General features: G+C 45.6%; 1 protein-coding gene across 4 annotated transcripts in view; it reads left to right on the top strand.

Moving 5' to 3' along the window:
- SORL1 (sortilin related receptor 1) overlaps positions 1 to 22,360 on the top strand; it is a 100,284-nt gene that overhangs the window by 12,373 nt on the left and 65,551 nt on the right. For all 4 annotated transcript variants that reach the window (XM_032802326.2, XM_032802328.2, XM_075073605.1 and 1 more), the window contains exons 2-7: positions 3,711 to 3,827; positions 6,092 to 6,217; positions 8,422 to 8,583; positions 15,166 to 15,233; positions 16,944 to 17,124; positions 21,013 to 21,114. In XM_032802326.2, coding sequence (XP_032658217.1) covers positions 3,711 to 3,827; positions 6,092 to 6,217; positions 8,422 to 8,583; positions 15,166 to 15,233; positions 16,944 to 17,124; positions 21,013 to 21,114 — 756 coding nt within the window. The remainder of the gene's footprint in view (positions 1 to 3,710; positions 3,828 to 6,091; positions 6,218 to 8,421; positions 8,584 to 15,165; positions 15,234 to 16,943; positions 17,125 to 21,012; positions 21,115 to 22,360) is intronic.

The following is a 22,360-nucleotide window of genomic DNA, read 5'->3' as shown; positions in this document are numbered from 1 at the left end:
TGTCCCCTCATTTTGGGTCTCTTCCACATAGTTGGGCTTTGGGAGATTGAGAGGTGTGCTGCTAGAATTGTCTAGTGCCTGCCTTTTGCCATCTTGGTGCGTGCGCCGTAGTCCCTCACACTTGCCTTGTTGGTGCTAGTCATGGAATGAGAGAATAGTTGATGTAAATCAGTGTGGCTGAATTGGGCCTATTGTTGTTGATAGCCCTGTACAAATATTAATCTATATAGCGCCCCTGTGAGCTAGTTATTATTACGTTCCTTGTATAGCGTGGGGGAAACTGAGGCACGGAGCATTGCGTCATTGACACAGCTGGGATTAGCCCTCACAAATTCTGAGCCCCCCCACCCCTCGTGCACTAGACCACCCCCCAGCTCGTTTATTCATTAGAAACTGTGCGAGGCTGGTGCTTGCTTTATTTGTCGCTGATGCTGTTTGCTGACCTACATCTCCTCAGCATTTCTTGGCACGTTGCTTTCGCTCAACTCGCCTGTATCGGGGTTTCTCCTACTGACAGGCAGTGACTCAGCGAGGGTACACCAGGGAGTTGGTCACGTGACCCCCATGGGCTGCTGCTGCCAGGTCATAGGAACATTTTCATTTTTCTTTTCTTGCATGTAGGCTGTTACATAAGTGGAGTTTTTATTTCATTCTTTTTTCCCAGCGGAGCTCTCAGGATAATGGCTTTGTGTTTTAAAGGCTTATTTTCCAGTTGCTAGAAGATTCTCCAAAATCCTTAACACAGGCTGGAGTCCTGTGGTGGACAGGGAGCGCTGTCCCATAGTGAAGAGTGGGAGGAAGGCTTGCTGATTTGGCCCTGCATGGTTTTTATAGTGCCCCCAAGTCCCTGAGTCTGTGGGCCTACTTCTCTAGTGCCCTGCAGCTCCTATGACCATGCACTGGTGCAGAATGGAAGTAAAATACAAATTTGAATAGTAGCTATTCACACTCACTACACTGCTACACTTGTAAATGACTGCACAAGGTGAGTAACTAGGCCCCTTCAATCAATCTGAGGCCTTGTCTACACGCAAAACATGTACCAGTTTAGTTAAAGTAGATTAAACTGCCCTCTGGCCACGCTTATTTCAGCTAAAGCGTGGGTTATTAGGGTTGCAGTTCAACACAGCACTTAAACGTTGAGCCTCGGTGTCATCCACTAGGCCTATGCTTGCCGGACTGGGGCCTATTACTATACAAATTACTGCAGCAAGGTGTAAATTTTTAATGGTGAGAGTAATTAAATGTTGGAATGATTTTACCAAGGGTCATGTTGGATTCTCCATCACAGACAATGTTTAATTGCCGATTGGATGTTTTGCTAAAGAGCTGTGCTAAGAATTACCTGGGGGGAAGTTCTGTGGCTTACAAGATGGTCCCAGTATCTGTGAACTGGAGGGCCATTAATAATCTCAGTGCTAACATCCATGGCTAGAAATAGTCCTTAAGGGCCCCAGCTCAGCAGGGTGGTGAGGAATTACTTGCTTTGGGTGGTGCTGGTTGAAGGTAATGACAGAGGGATCAGTTTTACAGGAGGGCTTTGCTGTGAAAATGGGTTTTTAGTTTAGAATCATAGAATATCAGGGTTGGAAGGGACCTCAGCAGGTCATCTAGTCCAACCTCCTCCTTAAAGCAGGACCAATCCCCAACTTTTTTTGCCCCCTCTCCCTAAATTGCCCCCTTAAGGGTTGAACTCATAACCCTCAGTTTAGTAGGCCAATGCTTAAACTACTGAGCTATCCCCCACCTTCAAAGTATGCTTTGTAGTTGAATGGCAGCATGTGTATTTGTCACTCTCTCCCCTTTCATTGGCATCAGGAAAACCCTGGGTACAATTGCTGGCATCCCTCTGATATAATTGCGGTAGGCCAACTTTTATACATGGCCTTCTGGGGAGCAGCAGCAGCAGAATAGGGCTGAGCTACACAATTGAATAGAAGGAATCGGGTGGGTCTGGGTCAGGCTCAAAGCAACCTGTACTGGCTTTTAGATACAAAGTACTCTTGGCTTTTTCCTTTATGCTTGGTTTAGGAACTCATGGAGTGTGTGCATTGTTCTAAGGAACTGTTTTCCTTTAACAAAAAATAGCATGTATATTAGTGCTGAAGAGAGAGGCACTGTACACACAACCCTGCTGACTGAATCTTGTTATCTATAGAACAGATAGCAGTGGGGCAAGCTTCCCAGTCCTTGTTAATTTGCTTCACCTCTGCCCATTGAAGACCCTCCAGCACAAGGAAGAGGATGGCTCAAGTCATCCCAGCTCATTAAGACCCTGATCTTGCAAAGCACTTAAGTACCTGAATGGTGCCCTTGAAATCAATGGAACTGCCCATGTGCTTAAAGCTAGACATGTGCTTTGGGGCCTCAGTCCTTTGAGGGGGACCAGCTATGAAGGCATTATTTTGTGGTGTGTACTACAGCCGTAGAAGGGCACCTGCAGACTCATTTGTCAGAGACATCCATATAACTGGCTGAGAATTACAACTCCCAGTCCCCACTAACTGGATCTGAATATGAACAGGAAACCTAGTGCAGTGGTTCTCGCCACACATTTTTGGTGGCCTCACAGTTCAGCCACCAAAGCTTGCTGGGGGCCACTATGACAGTTTCCCCTAAAATAATAAGTGTAGGAAAAACAAATAAATATGCACATATACAAGTCCAAATCATAGTAATTTATTTATGTAGGGTTTTTATTTGCATTCTCAATAATCATAATAATGTACAGTTGTCTTGATTCTTTACTGGACCTAAACAGAAAAGAAACACGAAGTGTTTTGCATGTTCTTGTCTTTTTTGTTGGTTTTTTATTTTTGCCCCCCCCCCCCTTTTTTTTTAGACTTCCAGCTAGTAAGTCTGCTCCTGTGAAAAGTGATATTTGTATATTTGTTAATATCACTTTTCAAAGCAGCAGACTTGTTATCTAGCTCTGAGGCTGTGATGAGTGATATTTACAAACATACACATACCACTTTTCACAGCAGACTCTTTCAGCCCTGGCCAACTGGGGGACAAATTAAGCCCTCGATGGGGAGGTGGGTAGGGAGACAGCGGGCAGCCAAGGGTGAGATGCTGGAGGCAGCAGCAGGGGCCAGCAGTGGTGAGCCCAGAGGCTGGGGAAACAGAGCTCCCCTCTGCCCAGCCAAAACCCACAGTCCAAAGCCCCATGGTCACAGCCCGTGGCTGGAGCCTGCCACCCACCACCCCAGGCCTGAAGCCTGAGGCCCCTGGGAAGGTGGGGAACTCACACCAGCTGTCTGCTCCTCTGGCACCTGTCGCTCCAAAAGGGGCAGAGCCCAACCCCTCCTAGCAGCCCCAAGGGAGGAACCGCTGCTTTGCCTCCATCCTCAGTGACTGCCTAGGAGGATGTGGCTGCAAGAAAAGCCCCTGGTAGCCGCATGCAGCCATAGTGGCCACAGTTGAGAACCGCTGACCTACAGAACCCATGCACTATGACAAAGCACCAGTTCCTGAGCTGTCCAGTCCTCCAAGAGCATAGTCCTAAAACCAAACATCTGTGTGTTAGTGTCCGCATGGTTACACTGAATATTCAGTGTCTTATATGAATTAAATCGTTACTGCAAAGACTTTTCTCCATCCTTGAACGTTCCTAGGGAAGACAAATTTACTTGTGTGGGGGCTGTTTAGGTATTTCTATGTCCATTGCCCTGGCTAACAATTTTATATTCATTTCATTTGTGTTTCAGGTCAGTCTGAATGATTCTCACAATCAGATGGTCGTTCACTGGGCAGGAGAAAAGAGCAATGTGATTGTGGCCTTGGCTAGAGACAGCCTGGGGTTACTGAGACCCAAGAAAAGCAATGTAAGTAGGTGGATTTTTTTTTATTATGGAGAGCCTTGGAAGTATTTTTATATAAGGTGACATGTTTTAACCTATTGTACTGCTTCTTAAGAGCATGTCTTTCTGTTATACGCTTGAAAGAAGATGTGCTGTTCTTCTGGACTTCAGCTGTAAGACATTTAGACTTTCTTGCCATAGAGATTCAAATGGTGCTACAGCTGACTCAACCATGTATCTACTGAGGCAGACAAATTGAGTCCTAGTGATCTGCATCACATTGCTTGTAAATTTCCTGTACTGTGTGCTATTAATGGCATGTAGGGGACAGGCAACTGAGACTTGACATGGAGAGTTTCCTTAATGTCTTTTTCCTTGGCGGGAAGGGTGGGGAAATCAGTCTCTCCCCCATGTATCACAAGGCTCAGCTTCTAAAGCCAGTGGTTCCTTTCAAGATGCTGTATCTCCATACTTGATTGTAATTCCCTGCGACCTGCTCCACATCCTAGACATCATGGCACCTGCTATCCCCTGGGCTTCCCTGGAGGGCATTTCATGCACTGTAATAGAAAAGCTGAGACATTAATGCTGAAGCATAGGGCACAGTATCAATACAGTATTTAGCCTTCCTCTCATACTGTGCCATGTTTATCTGGCCATCTTATAACCTCAGTGTGTTTGTGGTGACACTCCCTACTTCACTGTATTTACCTGCTTGCTAGAAACAATTCATTTTTGTTGCAATGAATTTGTGCTGGAGAAAGGTGGCAGATTGATAGCCACAGAAACTGGAGCTCTCTCTTTACCCACGGAGCAAAAACAGTGCAGGCCTCACCGAACTGGCCCCTACCTATGTGCTTCCATCCAACTCTGGAGGGGAAGAAGGGGGTTCATTCTCCCTCCCTCATTAAATCATTGGCCTCTCATCTCAGTCTGCCAAGAAGAGGGAGCAGAGTGCCAATTGTTGTGGCCGTTATTGTAAGGTGGACACCTGCCCAAAATGAACTAAGCGGAAGCCCTTTCTGGTGCATTTCACACAGGCCATCAAAAATAAATTGCAAGGTGATGACTTTTGATTTATAGCAGCTCAGGCTTGAGTCACACAGATGCAGCAGATATCACTGGAAATAAATTTAAAAAAGCACCCCCACCCCCAAAATAAACAAAACCCACCATTTACTATTTATAGCTTTTGGGCCAGATTCCGCACTGCCCTGCACCTTCTGTAGCCAAGGATGCCTCTGGAAAGCAGATGTAAAACACTACTCCTGTCAAAGGAGTAGCACTGGATGTTCATTTTGCACAGACATAAATGACTGCCCAAGGTGCAGGGCAGGGGCGAGCGATGGTTGCACTGCTGTGGTACCAGTACACAGAATGGCAGATACCACAATGCCAAAGATAAATTCAACTACCGTGGCAATAAACTTTGAACAGCCCCTCTCTAGATAGGTGAAGCTCCGTCTCTCATTTCCAGACACTTAGACAAGCCATTCCTCATATCACTACAACAATGCATAAGTAATTGTAAGCTCTTTGGGGGCAGGGACTGTCTTTTTGTTCTGTATTTATACAGCGCCTAGCACAATGGGGTCCCAGTCCATGACGGGCTGGCTGGATGCTGTGGTCATGCAAATAATAGATATTAATGCACCACTGAAGTATTCATGGACGTTGGCTGGAGAGAGGAAGTAGATAGCTGCCTGCCTGTTCTACCAGCTGGATATAAACAATTGCAATAGCCTGCGTAGGAAACTGCTTCAGCCCTGTCTCGATGGGATAAGATGAGCGAGTAATGTCTTATGTTGGACCAAGTTCTGTTGGCGAAAAACCAGCTTTCGAGCTGCATGGAGCTCTTCTTCGGGTCCTCATAGCTCGAAAGCGTGTCTTTCACTAACAGAATTTGGCCCAACAAAAGATATCACCTCACATCCCTTTGTCTCGTATCTTTGGCCCAACATGGCTACAATAATATTATAAACAGTATTGGCTTAGGCATCTATGGCCTTAGCTTTTGGCACACAGCTGGTGCAGAGTTTACAGATCTCATGATGTTAAAGCCTCTCAGTCTTTTCCTTTGTCCATTACCCCGTGTACGTTACCTGTGTTTTCCAACACAGTTGTTGCCAATAGAAAGGAGAGTGGACTCTGTCCCTTCTGCATTGTGCGCTTTTCCCCCCAATAGTTGCATAAAATTTTAAGAAGCTGTTCTCAAGAGAGGGGCACGGACTGCTATCACGGAAGTTAAACCTGTGTCTCCATAACAGCAGGAGCCTTTTCTTTTGCAGGTTTATGTGTCGTATGACTACGGGAAGACGTTTAAAAAGATATCGGAGAAATTCAGCTTTGGTGCAGGGAACACGAGTGATGTGGCCATCTCACAGTTCTACCACAGCCCTGCTGACAACAAAAGGGTAAGAAATGAACAAGCAGAAATAAATAATGCCTCCCTGTCACACAAAAGTTGTACAGCTTTAACTATCCCAGTTGACAGGTGCTTTATACTGGTACCTCTAGAGCATTAGAACTGCATCCACACTAGGAGATGTACCAGCAAAATGGAATTGGTAAAGATTCACACCCCTAACTGAAATAGTTACACCAGTACAGAACCTCAACAGGCTACACAAATAAAGCTTCCCCTCTCCGGATTTAAACCACTCTTAAAAGCCCAGATCTATAGTGAATCTTGTCCATTTGTATAGAATATTCTTTTTATTGTTCTCTTCTCCGACTTCTGTCTGGCCTTAGTCTGTGAGCTGGAACAAGAATACTTAATTCTTACAAAGCACTAGTAAACAGTAGATTTCAAAGCGCTTTACAAAGGGGTCAGTATCATTATCCCCATTTTACAGATTGAGACACAGAGCATTCAAGTAATTTGCCCAAGGTAACCCAGCAGACCAGTGGGAATAGAATAAAGGTCTCCTGAGTCTCAGTCCACTGTGCTGTAAACTAGACCAACCTGTCTGGTTAAGTGTTTTTAAATGGCATAACCTTTCCCATGTCATCAGGAAAGCAGTCGGATTATATGCTCTTCTGCAGCTGCAGTAGAAGTAGTTGTCTTAATATAATGTTCTTGGTTAGCTTTTATTTATTTATTTTAAAAAAGGATTGCAGGAAGTGGCTTCAGGGTTTACAGGAGAGAGAAAACGTGTCTCTTGGGAGTTATAAATTGAATTTGGTCAAGAGAATTGACTGTGTTCTTAGGGGAAAAAAAAAAAATGTACACTCAATAATTTTATTTTCTCTAGTAGGAATCTAGGCAGCTTGGTTATTATGTGCCATTTGTATAATTCTGTAAGAGCAAATTGTGCTCAGGGATTGGGAGCAAATAGATAACACATTCCCACCTCCCACCCCTCCTGCAGGGTTTAAAATCTAAGGCAAAAAGGAAGGCAGATGGCGTGAACAAGACAGCTGAGCTCAATGCTTCCTGGAAGAGGTGGGGTTTCTTGAAGGTGAAGACAGGGTGATGTGGAAGAAGGCTTAGAGGCAAGAATGGTGAAGGAGACCTTAGGGTTCAACAGGTGCATGAGCAACAACTGTTCTCAGCTTGTGGAAGGAGCTAAATGCAACAGAAACTGGATGAGAGCCAGCCTCCGGCATCAGTCCAGGACCCCTCTTTGGCATGCAGCACCACTCTGCTACCTACAGAATGGGTCTATGAACCCTCTGTAGCATGTGGTCCCACTCCTCAGGGCTTCTCTTGCATCTCACTCTCTTAAGTGGCACACAAGCTCAATAAGTTTCATGTTCAACTTTCCAGCTCAGTGTTGGAGTGGGTTAGTAATCAGTCAGTATGACTTCACCCATCCCTAGTCTTATCAGCTGACAGACTGTCTCCTGCCTGGCCTTGCGTCAACCCCCCCATGGGGGAAACACCATATTTCCTCTGGGAAGTTACTCCATTGTGCGATTCCATTTACCCCAGTGACCTCAAGTCAAGTTTGCAAGTGAAAAGATGTCTTTTTTCCCCCCCTTAACTTCCAGCCGTGAAAACTCACTCTGGGAATCAGAGAATCAGGTTGGAATCTTCCTGGCTTGTATATTAGCACCCTAAAACCTCTGTGATTTACGTTGGGGACAAGACAGGACCTGAGCATAGGAACTGAGAAACAGAGAATGAGAACCTAAGTCATCAAGTTCCGCCTTCAGTTACACCTGTGTAACCCCCTGGTCTTCAGTGTAAAGTTGCATAGGTGTTACTTGGCCCTGCAACTGAAATTTAGCTAACAGTCCTGATGATGTTGTGCGGGGGGACGCCAAAGTCTCCAGCAAGCTTTGCTAGAGCTGTCTTGATTCTGCCATGCTTACAGGAGTAAAAAGCAGCTAGGCGCTTCTCCTTTCCTCCCTGAGCAGAATGGACATTAGCTTGTTTCTTTGTGCAATAGCTAGGTGCTGAAACAGTGCTCTTACCTCTTGGGGTGCCAGAATGAGTATTGCAGATACAGGATGCATTCCGCTGCAGATAGGTTTACATGGTAAGCCTTTGTAGTCTATAGTCCACTACTGGTGACTTCCTTGCTCTGTACCGTTATATCATCTTCTGTTTATAAATTCCTATTGTCTGATTTTGGTTTTTGTTCCGGTTTTTGTTCCCCTCCCCCCTCTGCAGTACATCTTTGTGGATGCCTACGCCCAGTACCTCTGGATCACCACGGACTTCTGCAGCAATATCCAGGGCTTCTCTATTCCATTCAGAGCTGCAGATCTGCTATTACACAGTAGGATCCCTGACCTCGTTTTGGGCTTCGATAGGTCTCATCCTAACAAACAGGTGAGGAGCTGCAGTCAGTGACGAGTGCCAAGTAATGCTGCGTCTGTTGTTTTGAGTACCTGAACTGTTACATAAGTGTTGGGATGTTTGCTGTGAGATATGCTTGATACTCGACTGAGAAGCATTTGACACCAATTGTCTATCCATCCATCTGCGTATCCAACCATCATTTTGATAAAGCAGCTATCCATGTGGTATCCATCTCCCATCCTTACTCTGGCGTTACAGAGAAACATGAGTAAGCGATAATACTTCAAGTGATGGTCTGTGTGTGTATGCCACACTTGGGATATGCATGTGCACCCGGCACCTGAGTCTGGAATGTGTGTGTATAGATATAGATATTACAAGCAGTGTCCATTAGTCTGCACATGCAGCGTAGCTCTCCTTGTGCTCTGAATGGAGGGCATAAATAATGGTGTGGGCTGATGCCTCTCCAGTTTCACATTCACAGAATTGATGGGGGCTGGAACTGAGACTCAGAAAATATCTGATGGAAGAGCAATGAAGCCCCAATCAGATCTGGGCTGGGGGACTCCTCCCCCGCCGTAAATCAGTCTCAACAAACAGGCAGCGGCCCTCTGAGCATGAGCTGCAGAATGGAAGCTAAGGCTGTTAAGTCTAAGGAGAAGGCTTCACATGAGAGTAAGGACAAGTCATCTTTGTCTAAAGCTGCCCTGAAGATTTGGCTCATACAGGTGCCAAGGACTTTGGCCCGAGTAAACCTAGGCAGGAGAAGGAGATGCACTAGGGTATGCATCCAGAGGTTCAAATATTGACTCTAATGATGAAGACTCGAAATAAACAGCTCCTGGTGCTGTGATCCACTTCTAGAGTTGAAGGTGTACTGGTAACACAGTCCTGGGGGAGCTGACTGCCATGGTGACCAGGGAATCTCTGGCTCCAGTCGAACCACCAATTGATGCTCCTCTTAGTCTAGGGCAGTCTCAGATTGATGTCCCCTTGGAGGACATCTTTGCTGTTCCCTATCAGGACCACCTCTTCCTGAGACAGGAAGAGACTTTCTTCCTTCCCACCCTCGAGGCACGGCCATCAGGACCGTCGGTTCCACCGGAGATCCAGCTCTCTCTTTGGATGAGTCACAGGCCCTGCAGGAGTCTCTGCGGCATCAGGCAGAGCTGGAATGGGACATGAGCCCAAGAAGATCAGGGTTCCAGCCTCTGATCAGCCACGATTGCCCAAGAGACAGGTCGTCCCCTGTGCAATGGGGTCCTCTATGCTGGTTGAGCTATTCTACTGGCAACACTGGGGACCAGGAGAGTCCTACCCTAGTCACCCAGGATTGGTTCATGCGTCCTATTTGCCGTTGTGGGGCCATCCACAACCGGCCCTGTTTGATTATTTGGGGGAGGAAGGTGAGCCAGATCTGACCATTCTGGTAGCAACCTTGTCGTCTTCACCGGATGAGGCAGTAACTCCATGTTCTCCATCTCCACCGGATGACTTCAAACAATATCAAGAGCTCATGCACAGGCTTATGGCAAAGGAACAGATTGTGCTTGAGGAAGTCCAGGAGCCTCAGCATAGTTGACTTCAGCCTTGTGGTCCCTGTCAAGCAGCCCTCTACATCAATGAGGTCATCATGAGCAGCAAAGATGGTCACACTCCTTGTTCTACTTCTGCTCAAGAGAGGACTGAGAAGCATGTTCCATCAAAGGGAGAGGGGGGAAGGGGGAAAATGTTCTCTCATCCACTGCTTAACTCTTTGGTGGTGCAGGTGGCTACAGAGTGGGCCAAGGAACACCACCCGAAGACTACTCCCTTTGATAAGGGATACAAGCAATTAGATGTAAGTGACTTGACTTCCTGAGGAGAGAGATCTTCTCTTCCACCTCCCTCCAGTTCAGTTTATTGAATTATCAAGTCCTCTTAGCCAAATTGGATTTCAACAATTGTGCTAAGTTTATGAATTTAAGGACAAGCTCCCCAGTGTTGCCAGTAGAGGACAGAGTCTGCTTCCAGGCCACAGTGGATGAAGGCAGATGGGTGTCCACAGTTCCCTCCAGGCTGCGGTGGATGCAGCAGATACTGTGTCTAGAAGGATGGCTATAGCCATTGTTATGAGGAAAGACTCATCGTTTCAGTCCTCAGGTTTCCCTAGAGAGGTGCAAAGTACCATCCAAAATCTGCCCTTGGTACAGCCAACCTGTTCCATGAGAAGACAGGCGAGTCCTTCCAGTCCCTTAAAGACTTGAGGACGACGCTTCGCTCGGTGGACATTTATACCTCTGTTCTCAAGAGAAAACTCCATTGATACGGGTGTAGGGTACCTTCTCAGCCTTTTTATCACCAACATCCTCAGGAACCACCACACAGGAGAGACATTTATAGACGCAGGAAGTCAGCCTCTGCAACATCCACTGCCACATTGAACTCTATCCTCCAGGCGAAGTTTCTTTTGACGGGATTGTCAAGACTCGCTTCCTTTAGTGATGCCTCTTCATTGCCCTCCTCAGATATTCAGAGGTTGCCTTACCCCATTTGCCATTTGGAGGCTCTGACTACAGACAAATGGGTATTAGAAATTATTCATGGTGGCTCTGATAGAGGTGCTGGTAAATCCTACATACAAACGCTCTTCCCTGTTCCACTCTCAAAGAGATTCTACGACAAGAGGTGAACTTCCTCCTCCTCATGGGAGCCACAGAAAGGATTCTACCTCAACATCAAGTGAATGGATTCTATTCCTCTTACTTCCTCATTCCCCAACAAGAATGGGGAGATGGAGGCCAGTGCTCTTTGTACTCACTGGAGAAGAGCAATATCAAGGGCAAGGTGACAGTTCTGTCCAAGGTTTTGGACTCTCTTATCTGGTGGACAAAACTGGGAAGGGTTCCAGTGGGGATCCCTTTCTAATAGCTAACGCCAGAAGAGTCAGTGAGCTGGTGGCACTCATGGCAGATCCACCACGTACCATCTGCTATAAAAAAAAAAAAGCATCATTATGCCCTCACCCCAGATTCATCCCTAAAGTAATTTCCGAGTTCCATATGAGTCCGGTCATTCACTTACCTGTGTTTTTCTCTAAACCTCATGCCTTGGAAGAGGGGAGACAGCTGTATTATCTGGATGTCCAAAGGATTTTGGCCTTTTCTCTGCAAAAAACAAAGGAATTAGAAAGACATCGAAACTATTTTTTTTTCCATAGCAGAGTGATCAAGAGGTCAAGCTATATCGGCTCAGAGATTTTCAAAATGGATCTCACTGTTACCCTCAGTTATCAATTCGCTTGTGTTCCTCCACCCAGAAGGGTTAAGGGCTCATTCCACCAGCGGGCAAACTGCTTCAGCTGCATCTCTGAGAGACATCTGTACTGGAGATGGATAGTGCAGCCAATTGAAGCTCGTTGCATACCTTAAGGAGACATTACGCTCTGATCCGGTCATCAACTGTGTATACAGCTGAGGGGAAAGCAGTACTCCAGTCAGCTATCACTTCTATGTCCTTGCACCCAGCCCAGGTGTGACTACTCCTTGTTAATCTCCCACCTGTGGAATACACACCAGACCATCACTCAAAGAAAAAATGGAATTTACTTACCTGTAACTGCAGGTTTTGAGATGTGTTGTCCCTGTTTGTATTTCACTACCTGCCTGCCATCCCCTCTGTTTGGACTGTAGTGTAAAAAAGGAGAGTGGCCCGCACCACCTTTTATGCCCTCGACTGAGAACATGAGGAGAGGTATAGTGCATATATGGGCCAACAGATGCGGCTTGTAAAAATAACCTGGATGGGGAAATTGGGGCACACAGAGAGCTTAAGAGACTCACCCAAGATCATGCAATGCATCAGGAACAAAGCTAGGGTGTGAACCCCGAAGTTCTGACTTTCTGACCCCTTCCCTAGGCACTGGGGTAACATTCTTTCACAGTTCTTCCCAATCTTACCTAATTAAAGAACCGTCAGAGAGGAAGTGGGCTTCAGTTTACCTTAAGGAAGATTTGTACTCTGCCCTGGGAAGAAGCAGGGAGGCTAAGAAACACTAGACTGTTGCATGTTCTGCGTTGGCAGTGGCCCAGTGTTTGTCTTGGAAAGTCACATACCAGTATCATGTGGGTTTGTGTTTTGATATCTCCTTGCCATAATTAGTAGATGGTTTCTCCACCCAGGGTAGAGCACACAGAAGATCCACCACTATCCCAGCCCTGCTTAGCCAGGACATTCCCTTTTAAATATATAAATGCTTTTTCCCTTGGGCAGAAAGTATCAAAGTGGTGGGATTGGTTTTTGGCAGAAAGAAGCTTTGACAGGCTCCCCCATGCACCTTCCCCCCAGTTCTACTGATCCACTGACTGCATCATTAGCAACTCATGCCAGATGACTGCCAATAAGTCAGGAATGACCTTTGGATCATTTACCATGGGCTGGCGGTTTTGCATTGCAAAGGTTTGCGTTACAGATGTTTGCCATTGGCCTTGCTTTGCACATTGCTGCTTTGGCACCTTGTGCTCACAACCTGTGCAGTGGTGAACTCAGTAAGCATGCCTGCGCTTACTCTCAACCTGCCTACTCCTTTTCCTGGCGTGCTCTGGATGGTTGGCCCTGCTCTGCTCCTGCACCTTGGGAATTCTCCGTCAGGACTTGGCAATTGATTTGCATACCCTGTACACAGCTGGAAGGATGTATAAGGGTCAAATCTGGCCCCTATGTTTTTTATTAGCTTCTGTCATCAGGCTAGCTGATAGTGCAGAAGCAGGGTTGATCTTGCAGTTAGCTCAGTTGTCCAAGTCAGAACTTTTGGGTTCTCATTCCTTTTGCAGCTGATTAATTGTGTGACTGATTAGATCATTTCCCTGAATTCTAATTTACCTCTCTGTAAGACAGATATACTTACCTTCTTTGTAAGCGTCTACATTAATGTTTGCAAAAGCTTTTGGATATCTGCAGAAGAAAAGTGCCATGGAAACACAGAGTAGTATTTTAGAGGAATAAATAAATGTGCCGGGTTTCTGAAATGCAAAGGACCAAGACTGAAGCTCACACATCACTTCTATCAGGCACAGTCAGACATCATTGTTCTGCTAGATCAGTGAAAGGGCAGTAACCAGTCCTTAGTCACTGTACTGCAGACTGTTACAGACTTGTACTCTTAATTCTGAGCGAAAGAGCTTAATTCTCCGCTTTCTGTGTGCTGAATTACATGGCTGATGGGTGGCAATGGTGCATTTATAAGTCATGCTAGGTTTATTGGTGATCATTGCCTTTTTTAAAATCAAACTGTTACGTGGAACATTGTGTCTGGAATCTGGCTGGTTCCAGGCACAAACCAGCAAAAAATGTAATTATTATGATTTAAGTGCAAACATTGTGGTTGATATTGTAATCGAAACAGAGAGCAAGACGGCCTCTGCTCCTGAGGTTTCATGCTTGCTATTGTTTTCACATTAGAAGTTATGCCTAATTGTGGTTAACCTCCTGCAAGGACATCTCTGCGGGCAGTAATATGGCATCTGTCCAGGCTTTAGGGCTGCACATTCACCTGAACCCGGCATCTGGCTCCTGCACATTTATACATCTACAAGCAGATAATTGTTGCTCCTGGCAGCATTCGTCTATAGAGTAGTCGTGCATGGAGCTGCTTAGAGTGAGAGTCCAGGACCACACGCTAGCCCTGCTTATGTAGTGTATGATTTGGGGAGAAATAGAACAGATTTCCCAAATGTAGCCCTTTAGTTTTTAATCCAGCTTCGGTAATGATTTAGGCTGTAGTGCAGGGGTGTGCAAACTTTTAGGCCTGAGGGCCACATCTGGGTATGAAAATTGTATGGCGCACTATGAATGTTCATGAAATTGGGGTTGGAGTGCAGGAGGGGGAGTGGGCTCTGGGGTGGGGCCAGAAATGAGGAAGTCAGGGTGCGGGAGGGGACTCCGGGCTGGGGCAGGGGGTTGGGATGCAAGAGGGGAAGGGTTCTGGCTGGAAGTGCGGGCTCTGGGGTGGGGCTGGGGATGAGGGATTTGGGGTGCAGGAGGGTGCTCCAGGCTAGGACCAAGGGGTTTGGAGGGCAGGAGGGGGCTCTGGGCTGGGGTAGGGGGTGAGGGCTCTGGCTGGGGCTGCAGGCCCAGGGGTGGAGCCAAAATTGAGGAGTTCAGGGTGCGGGAGGGGGCTTCAGGCTTGGCCAGGGGGCTGGGGCATGGGAGGGGGTCGGGGTGCAGGCTCCGAGTGGCGCTTACCTCAAGCAGCTCCTGGAACCAGTGGCATGTCCCCTCTCTAACTCCTGTGTGGAGGTGCAGCCAGGCAGCTCTGCGCACTGCCCTGTCCACAGGCACTGCCCCTGCAGCTCCCATTAGCCTCAGTTCCCAGCCAGTGGGAGCTGCAGGGGCGGCGCTTGGGGCAGGGGCAGCACGCAGAGCCCCCTGGCTGCCCCTGTATGTAGCAGCCGGAGTGGAGACATGCTGCTGCTTCCAGGAGCCTTGGCACATGCACGCCAAGTGGCCTCAGACCCTGCTCCCCAGTGGAAGCTTGAGGGCTGGATGTGGCCAATGGGCCGTAGTTTGCCCACCCCTGCTGTAGTGCCTAAAGTATCTGAGTCCCACCTGTGTCTCTGACATTTTATATTGCAGCTCTGGCAATCTGATGACTTTGGGCAGACCTGGATAATGATTCAGGAACACGTGAAATCTTTTTCTTGGTATGTATTGGATCTTTGAGTCTCTGTGGAACCTTTTCCCCTTTATGTCCTCCCAGGCCTCATTACTACTCCCTCATCCTTTGCCAAGAACTCAGGCATAGAAGATACTGGCAATTATTGAGATACAGAACTCCATTCTCCCCCAAAATTAACTCTGTAATAAGTGGCTATCAGAGCAGTTTACCATGGGGATATGGGGCAGAAACATGAGATGGAAAGCTAACAGTACTTGAAGCTTCTCCAGCTTGTCACATATTGTGTCTCCACAGCTTTCACAAACTGAGCATTATTAAGCTTTGTTGATATTTGGATAGTCTGCAAAGGAAAAACCAGCACATACAAATACTTGTGTTGGTGAGACAGTAGGTTGCCCTTGTCAGTTGGTTTTAAACCCTGAGTCTAAGGGACATGGGCTATCTTTTTCTTCCATGTTTGTGCAGCACCCAGCACCTAGAATACTGATCTAAGACTAGAGCCCCTAGGTACTGGAGCAAAATGTATAATACTAACAGGCACTTTTAAAAAACCATTTTTAAAACTTAACTCTTCATGAAAGATCTTGTAGCAATTTTTAGCAAGAGTGGGGGTGTCTTGCCCAAAATCTAACTTGTATGGTTTTTCTGCAGTTTCAGGTAGAGACTGTGTTCTCCTTCACTTCCTGTCCTAAATGGTTGTTGTGCACTGTTAAACAACTGCAGCAAAATGTCAGAATCAAGATCTGTTGGGTGGGTCTGAGGGGACAGTTTTACTCTAAAGCTTAAAAGGTCTTTCATTCAAAAGGTATTTAATTCAAAAGACTTGATCCTGCTCTCACTGCAGTTAATGATTAAATGCCTGTTGACATGAATGGTATGGGATCAGGCCTTAATAGAGCTAATGACAAGTCCCTTGAGATCAAAACTACTTATATCCATTTCGTGCCATCAATTTGCAGTGAAACTTGCACTAAGGGCCCCCATTTCTGATTGGAAGGTGATTTTTTACTGTTCCTTGAGTGGTCACTATAAATAGATTTCAGAGTAGTAAACAGAAAATCGCACCTGCTATCCAGTTATCCACTGCTCTGCCATTGTGATTATTTGTGTTGTCTAGTACAAGAATCCATCAGTTTCTAGCTAGCAGGTCTTTTTACATTCTAGTGATAAGTAACTTGCCTTGCTAAATCTCTAAAACAGGCACATGGGACTGAACCGAAACCATCTCTTTGTACATCTTGAACATTACTTATTAAATTTAATACTCCTCTTATAACTTGTAAGGGGGTTGGGGAGAAAATGATTGACTTTCAAACAGATTACGGTGAAAGAACAAGGAAACAATAAAATGTTAGCGATTTCCTTGTCTTTCAACCAGCTGTTGAGCTGCTTAATTGGTCTTTTCGATGCATCTTGAACATCAGTTGAAAAAAAGAAGGGGAAATGTCAGATATTTTTGAAGTTGTCACCCTTTATTTTGACCAGCTGTTCTGTGAGTGGTTTGACAATACTAATCAGAATTTAGATCCAAATTTTGCAAATAACCTCTCTTTATAATGACGTGAACCAACCCCCCAGATCTCATCATCCAACTTCAGGGTGCTCAAAATTCTGATCCAAGTGTTGAGGTTTGAGCCCATCTCTTGTTAAATGACTTGCTTATAAATACCTGATGCTATCTTGATAGTGAAGTGAACACAGAAATAATATACCTGCTTTCTTTCTTTTATACAAGGGGCATTGACCCATATGATAAACTGAATACAGTTTACATAGAACGACATGAACCTACAGGGTCCTCAACTATAATTCGCAGCACAGATTTCTTTCAAACCAGGGAAAATAAAGAAATCATTCTGGAAGAGGTTGAAGACTTTCAGCTCAGAGACAAATATCTGTTTGCCACAAAGACTGTGGTAAGTAGCACGTAAGAAAAATCATTGTGTAGGCAGATGTATTATATTAATCTGCTGGGTGACCTTGGGCAAGTCACTTCACTGCCTCAGTTTCCCCATCTGAAACAGGGATACTGACTTACTTTGTAAAGTGCTTTGAGATCTACAGATGAAAAGCACTATATAAGGAGCTAGGTTTTGTGATTATTGAATCCCATCTAACACCCTTTGAAGTCAGTGGAAGGACTTCTATTTCATGGAACTGAATTGGGCTCTGAACATTCAGTACAATAATGGACAATACTTAGCTAGTCAGGCTCCGTTAGTGACAGAACAAAAGTAAAGGAACATACTTTAAGCCTTGAGGCAAAACATTAAAGATTGCGTAAGGTCATTGTCAGTTTGAGAAGGAAAAATTGGCTAGAGTTAGTGAGCTGACTTCATTATCCTTTAGCGATTGGCGCTAAGCCTTGTGCTTTCTAAGAGAAATACAGCTCCTGACACCAGGAGTGAAAATAAAAAAACCCACAGCATATTAATATACAGTAACCTGGACATGCCAGTCAGTACTTCTGCTGAGAGCTGACACACATTTGAACAAGTCGCCTAGAGATTATTAGAGCATTTAGCAGGGCTAAAACTACGCATACTGCTGCACCAAAATACTTTGAGATGTTCTATTGAGTCCACTGTGAAAGCACCACCATGCTGTGTGGATAAATACAGGAGCTCAATCTCCAGGGCTGTTCATCTGGCACCTTACTCTAGTACACATGAACAAGCATGGCCAAATGGCTCTGTTGGAAAGACACAGTCTAAAATGACCGGATAGACCAAGTGTCATTGTTTTTCTTTAACAATGTGCAGCTCGGGGTTGATAGGAGGGGGGCTTCGAACAGTAGTATTTTTATATATTTATTTGATTTTAGTGAGTTAGGCAGAACTAGGTCAAGCTGCAAAGGGCTGGAATTCTGGCAGGAAAGAATTAGATGCTTATGAGTAAAGGGAAGGCAGAAATTGACGATAGCGAGGTGGAGGTGGGGAAAGAGGATATATGTCTGTAATAATTTAGTTAAGGCCACTAAATTGACTGATTTCAAAATTATTCTGATCTGAACTGAAAAGCTTTATTCCCCCACCGAATATAAACACATTATGTTTTTATCCTACCATTATCGAGATATTTTTAATAAGCCAGTCCCTAGTCACTTTTCTGTGTTTTCCCCAAAATGTTTAATGCTTCCTGTGGATTTTGCAGCATTAAGTAGCGAGCGTACACCAGAGCTGGAGTAATATTTACCCGTAGCCATGTGAATACTCTCAACAGGTAAAAGAATGTCTGAAGAGAATGGTTTGAAGGACACTTTCAATTGTTAAAAGTTACATCCTGCAAAAACTGAAGCCCTCAACTTTTTGAATATGTCAAGCTGGCACTGGGTCTGTTCCAAAGCAGGATCAGACCCTAAGTCATCTGAAAGGGTTAAGATATTCTTGTTAGCTTTATCGTCAATGGGAGCTGCATGGTTTTTGGTGCTAAATTAAGCCAAATAGGAAGCAGACATTGGAAATCTGTACTCAAGAGTTGTCTTGTTCTGTGAGATAAGAGCCTTTGTCCCCCACGTCTTTCTTATGTTTCCCCCATTACCTTAGTATCTAAGCGCCTCATCATCTTTAATGCATTTTTCCTCACAATGACCCTGTGAGAGAGGGTAGTGCTATCGTCCCTATTTTACAACTGGGAAACTGAGGCATGGAGAGTCAAAATGATTTGCCCAAAGACATACAGTGAGCCTGTAGCAGAGCAGGAAATTGAACCTGAACCCCAGACTAGTGCCTCAATCATTGGATCAGCCTTCTTACTGCTGTCAAAGTGGTGTGAGATCAGTCCCCCGTGCTGCAGATTTGGGGAGAGAGGTTTTCAGGATGTCACCCTGCTCGTTCTTCCCCTTGGCAGTACAGTTATAACAAACAGAAGAAAGTTTGCTATTTTGAAACATCCAACTTGTGAGCATGAAGTTTAGCAGCATCGCCAACCCTAAATGTTCCAAATTCACAAATCAGGTCCCAAAAAACCATGAGATGGGCTTAAAAATTATGAGATTTAAGCATAATAAAATTAAGGAGTTTTTTTGGTTTGCCTTCTGGATTTTTAGCCTTTAGGGTTCACTGGGTCACTTTTTCAAGTTTTCCTCTGCCACCGTAAAGGTTAGGGGGAAAAAGTTGAGGGTCACATAATCCCATGACTCCTGGAGCTAGGGCTTTAAGTCAAGCAACTATTGTGAGAATTACAATAAAAATTGGATGAGTTGGCAACATTTAGTTAGGCACCTAAATCCATATTGAGGCACTGTAACGGGCTCAGTGTGTCAAGTAGGGCCACCCTCATTTGCCCAGTGTGGGGTTGACACACCCCATCACACAGTTATCAGTGGTTTTTTTATTGCCTTTGAGTCAAACAGTCATGATCAAGGGGCTCAGGACTCTTTGTAGGACTGAGCAGTCGGTCAGTCTGCAGTCCCTGATCCTCCTGGCTGGGGCAAATAAAAGCAGTTGGGGATCTGACCCTCTGTGCAGGGCAGAGTGAACAATCAGTCTAACTCAGGAGTCCCCAGTAGCCATGCCTAGTGGTAAGTGCTGCAGGAAGGTGAACTCTAGGGCACTGGGTTCTGGGACCCAGGGCCTTCTGAAGCCAGTAAATTCCTCAGTAAGGGTTCAACCATCAGCTCCTAATACATTCCCTGGGTCAGTTCCTACCATAAAGCCCATCTCAGGTATCTCCTGGGCTGGCAGTAACTCAGCATCTTTCAGACTCTGCAGTCAGCTGGTCATCAGTAGCATAATCCAACTTCATAGTCCCAACAGCCTGAGGAATCAACAGTTCCTGCTCCACTAGCCCCAACTGAGCTGGGCTGCCTCCTTTTATCTGTCCCCTCCACCTGGAGCATGTGCAGCAGGGGGAAAGGGTGTGGCCTCCTAGGCCCACAGTGATTGGTCAGCCCCGGTTTGCTCCGTGGGGGGTTAATACATCTGGTTACAGGCATCTTCATTGCCTGGGTGCTGAGCACTGTTGTCATTTCAGTGGGAATTGTGGGTATTCAGCAACTCAGAAAATTAGGACACTTGTTTTGGAGCCTAGATACAGATTTAGGTGTCTAACTTAGACCTCCCATGTTTGGATATTTTGGCCATGATTTTTATAACATGATACTCATCCCTAAAACAGTAAACATCAACATTAAAGCATTGAGGCTAATTTGCAAAGGGCATAAATAAAACCAGACATGTTAATTTCATGCAGTCTGGTTGGAAGAACTATGGGAGGAAAACATCAGCCTTTGACAACCTGACTGATCAGTTGAGAGGTGGGGTTGTTTTCAGCTTCCAAAAGAGTGCTCAGAGCAATGAAGAATCTAAAGGCTCGATGCTGTGCATTTGAAAGGGATCTCACTCTCCTTTCTCAAAAAGACAGAGAAATCCCCAACAGGTTCAAGCTAGTTTTTTGGCCATATATCCTCCAATCTATGTGATTTCCAAGGCTCCTGTTTCCTTAGTTAGCACGGATAGTATATGGGGCAAATAGATGAATAAATTGCAGAGAGGTTGCTATATTATCAATAATAAGATCTCATCTGCTGGCATAGGGGGCATACAGTTTTCAGGTTTCACAATCACAGGGAACAGTTAAGCCATTTTAATGTTTTTAGTATCCTACTACCCCAGGATTCCATCCAAACTAGCCATCAAGTTACTGTGTTGTGGGTTTTTTTGGAGAGTGGGTAAGGTTTTTGCTTGCTTTTTCTACTGTTGAGTTTGTTCATTTGTATCTGCTCTGTCTTTAACCTGTTTTATATGCAATTGTGAGTTTAGAAGTAAAAAAAGATTCCTAACATTTTTTCCTCCTCTTCATAGCATTTATTGGGCAGCCAGCAGCAAACTTCAGTCCAGCTCTGGGTTTCCTTCAACCGCAAGCCAATGAGAGCTGCGCAGTTTGTAACGAGACATCCAGTAAAGGTAAAATGGAATTGATTTATGGCATCTCCCTATTCCTCCGTCAGCCAAAAGCACCTTCACTGTGTATAGGATCCGAATAGCATTTTTACTCGTTAACTAGTAACTGCAGTAGCTAGATTTGTAGCAGAGGTAGTCTTATTCTATACTTAGTTCAAAACAGTTTGGCCTTCTCATGTTTGGAATGGAATGGAAGCAAGGGTGTCACAATGATCCTGCTGTTTACACAGGAGTAACTTTACCCATGCAGCATGATGCCTATTGATATCAGTGGGGCTGCCGATGAGAGTAAAATGACTCGTGCATACGTGTTTGCAGAATTGAGACTGAGAGCGCCGAGAAAAATAGTTCTGACCATGTTTTTAGGCAGAGGTTTTTAAATTAGTGTGATCTAGAGGGGAGTGGCCTCTGGATTCTAAATACTGACAGCATTGCTGTGCCCCAGAAACTCATTGTCTGTGGGGGGCCTTCTCTCCCCTCCTGCAAGGGCCTGTCACAATAACCCTGGTAACTGGGGGGTATAGGGGCTGCTCCCTGCTGGCATCATTGAGGATACATCCCAGCCCAGATAGAGTAGTGTCACGGAATAGACAGGTGATAGAGTAGTGTCATGGCCCACCCACCTTCTATACCAGCCTCTGGAGCTGGCTGGCAGCAGATGGGATGAGCTGAGCTTGCAGCACTTTGGAAAAGGACCGTGCAGCGTACACATGTCCCCCTTGGGGGTAGCGGGGTAAGCTGGGCAAGGATTGTGCCTCCTGAGAGCGTATGTGTAAGCTCAGTGTAGGCCAGTGCTTTTGACAGAACAGTCTGGTCTGGAATGTTTCACGCTCTGCCACACAGGAGGGGCACAATGGCTCAATCAGGGTTTCAAAGACCCCTGTGATACTATCCCAGCAAACCCAAAGATGTGCTGGCACAGCTGATTCTGCCACTTCCCAAAGCAGCTGCGCACAGACAAGTGCCCTCCTGCCTTCGTGATATTTGCTGAGGTGTACGCACAGCACTCGGCAAATAAGCGGGGTGTGTTCTGTGCTCGAGGCCTTGTTCAGATCTGAACAGAAATGGGCCAAGCACAGATATGAACAATGGTGAACAATGAATTTTAAGAATGCTGCCATGCTAATTTTTGTTGGACTTCTTTGTGGACAGACTGCACTTGGAGGAGGGGTTTGGTGAAGGGGAAACGAGAGAGAGAGATCACATGTGCAAGAAGCAGAGGAGAGAAATTTGTTTGCCAAGTGGAAAA

Source organism: Chelonoidis abingdonii, chromosome 18, assembly GCF_003597395.2.
Source record: "Chelonoidis abingdonii isolate Lonesome George chromosome 18, CheloAbing_2.0, whole genome shotgun sequence".
NCBI classification, from domain to species: Eukaryota; Metazoa; Chordata; order Testudines; family Testudinidae; genus Chelonoidis; species Chelonoidis abingdonii.
Note: the sequence above shows the minus strand (reverse complement) of the source record. Positions and strands in the feature narration are given on the sequence as shown.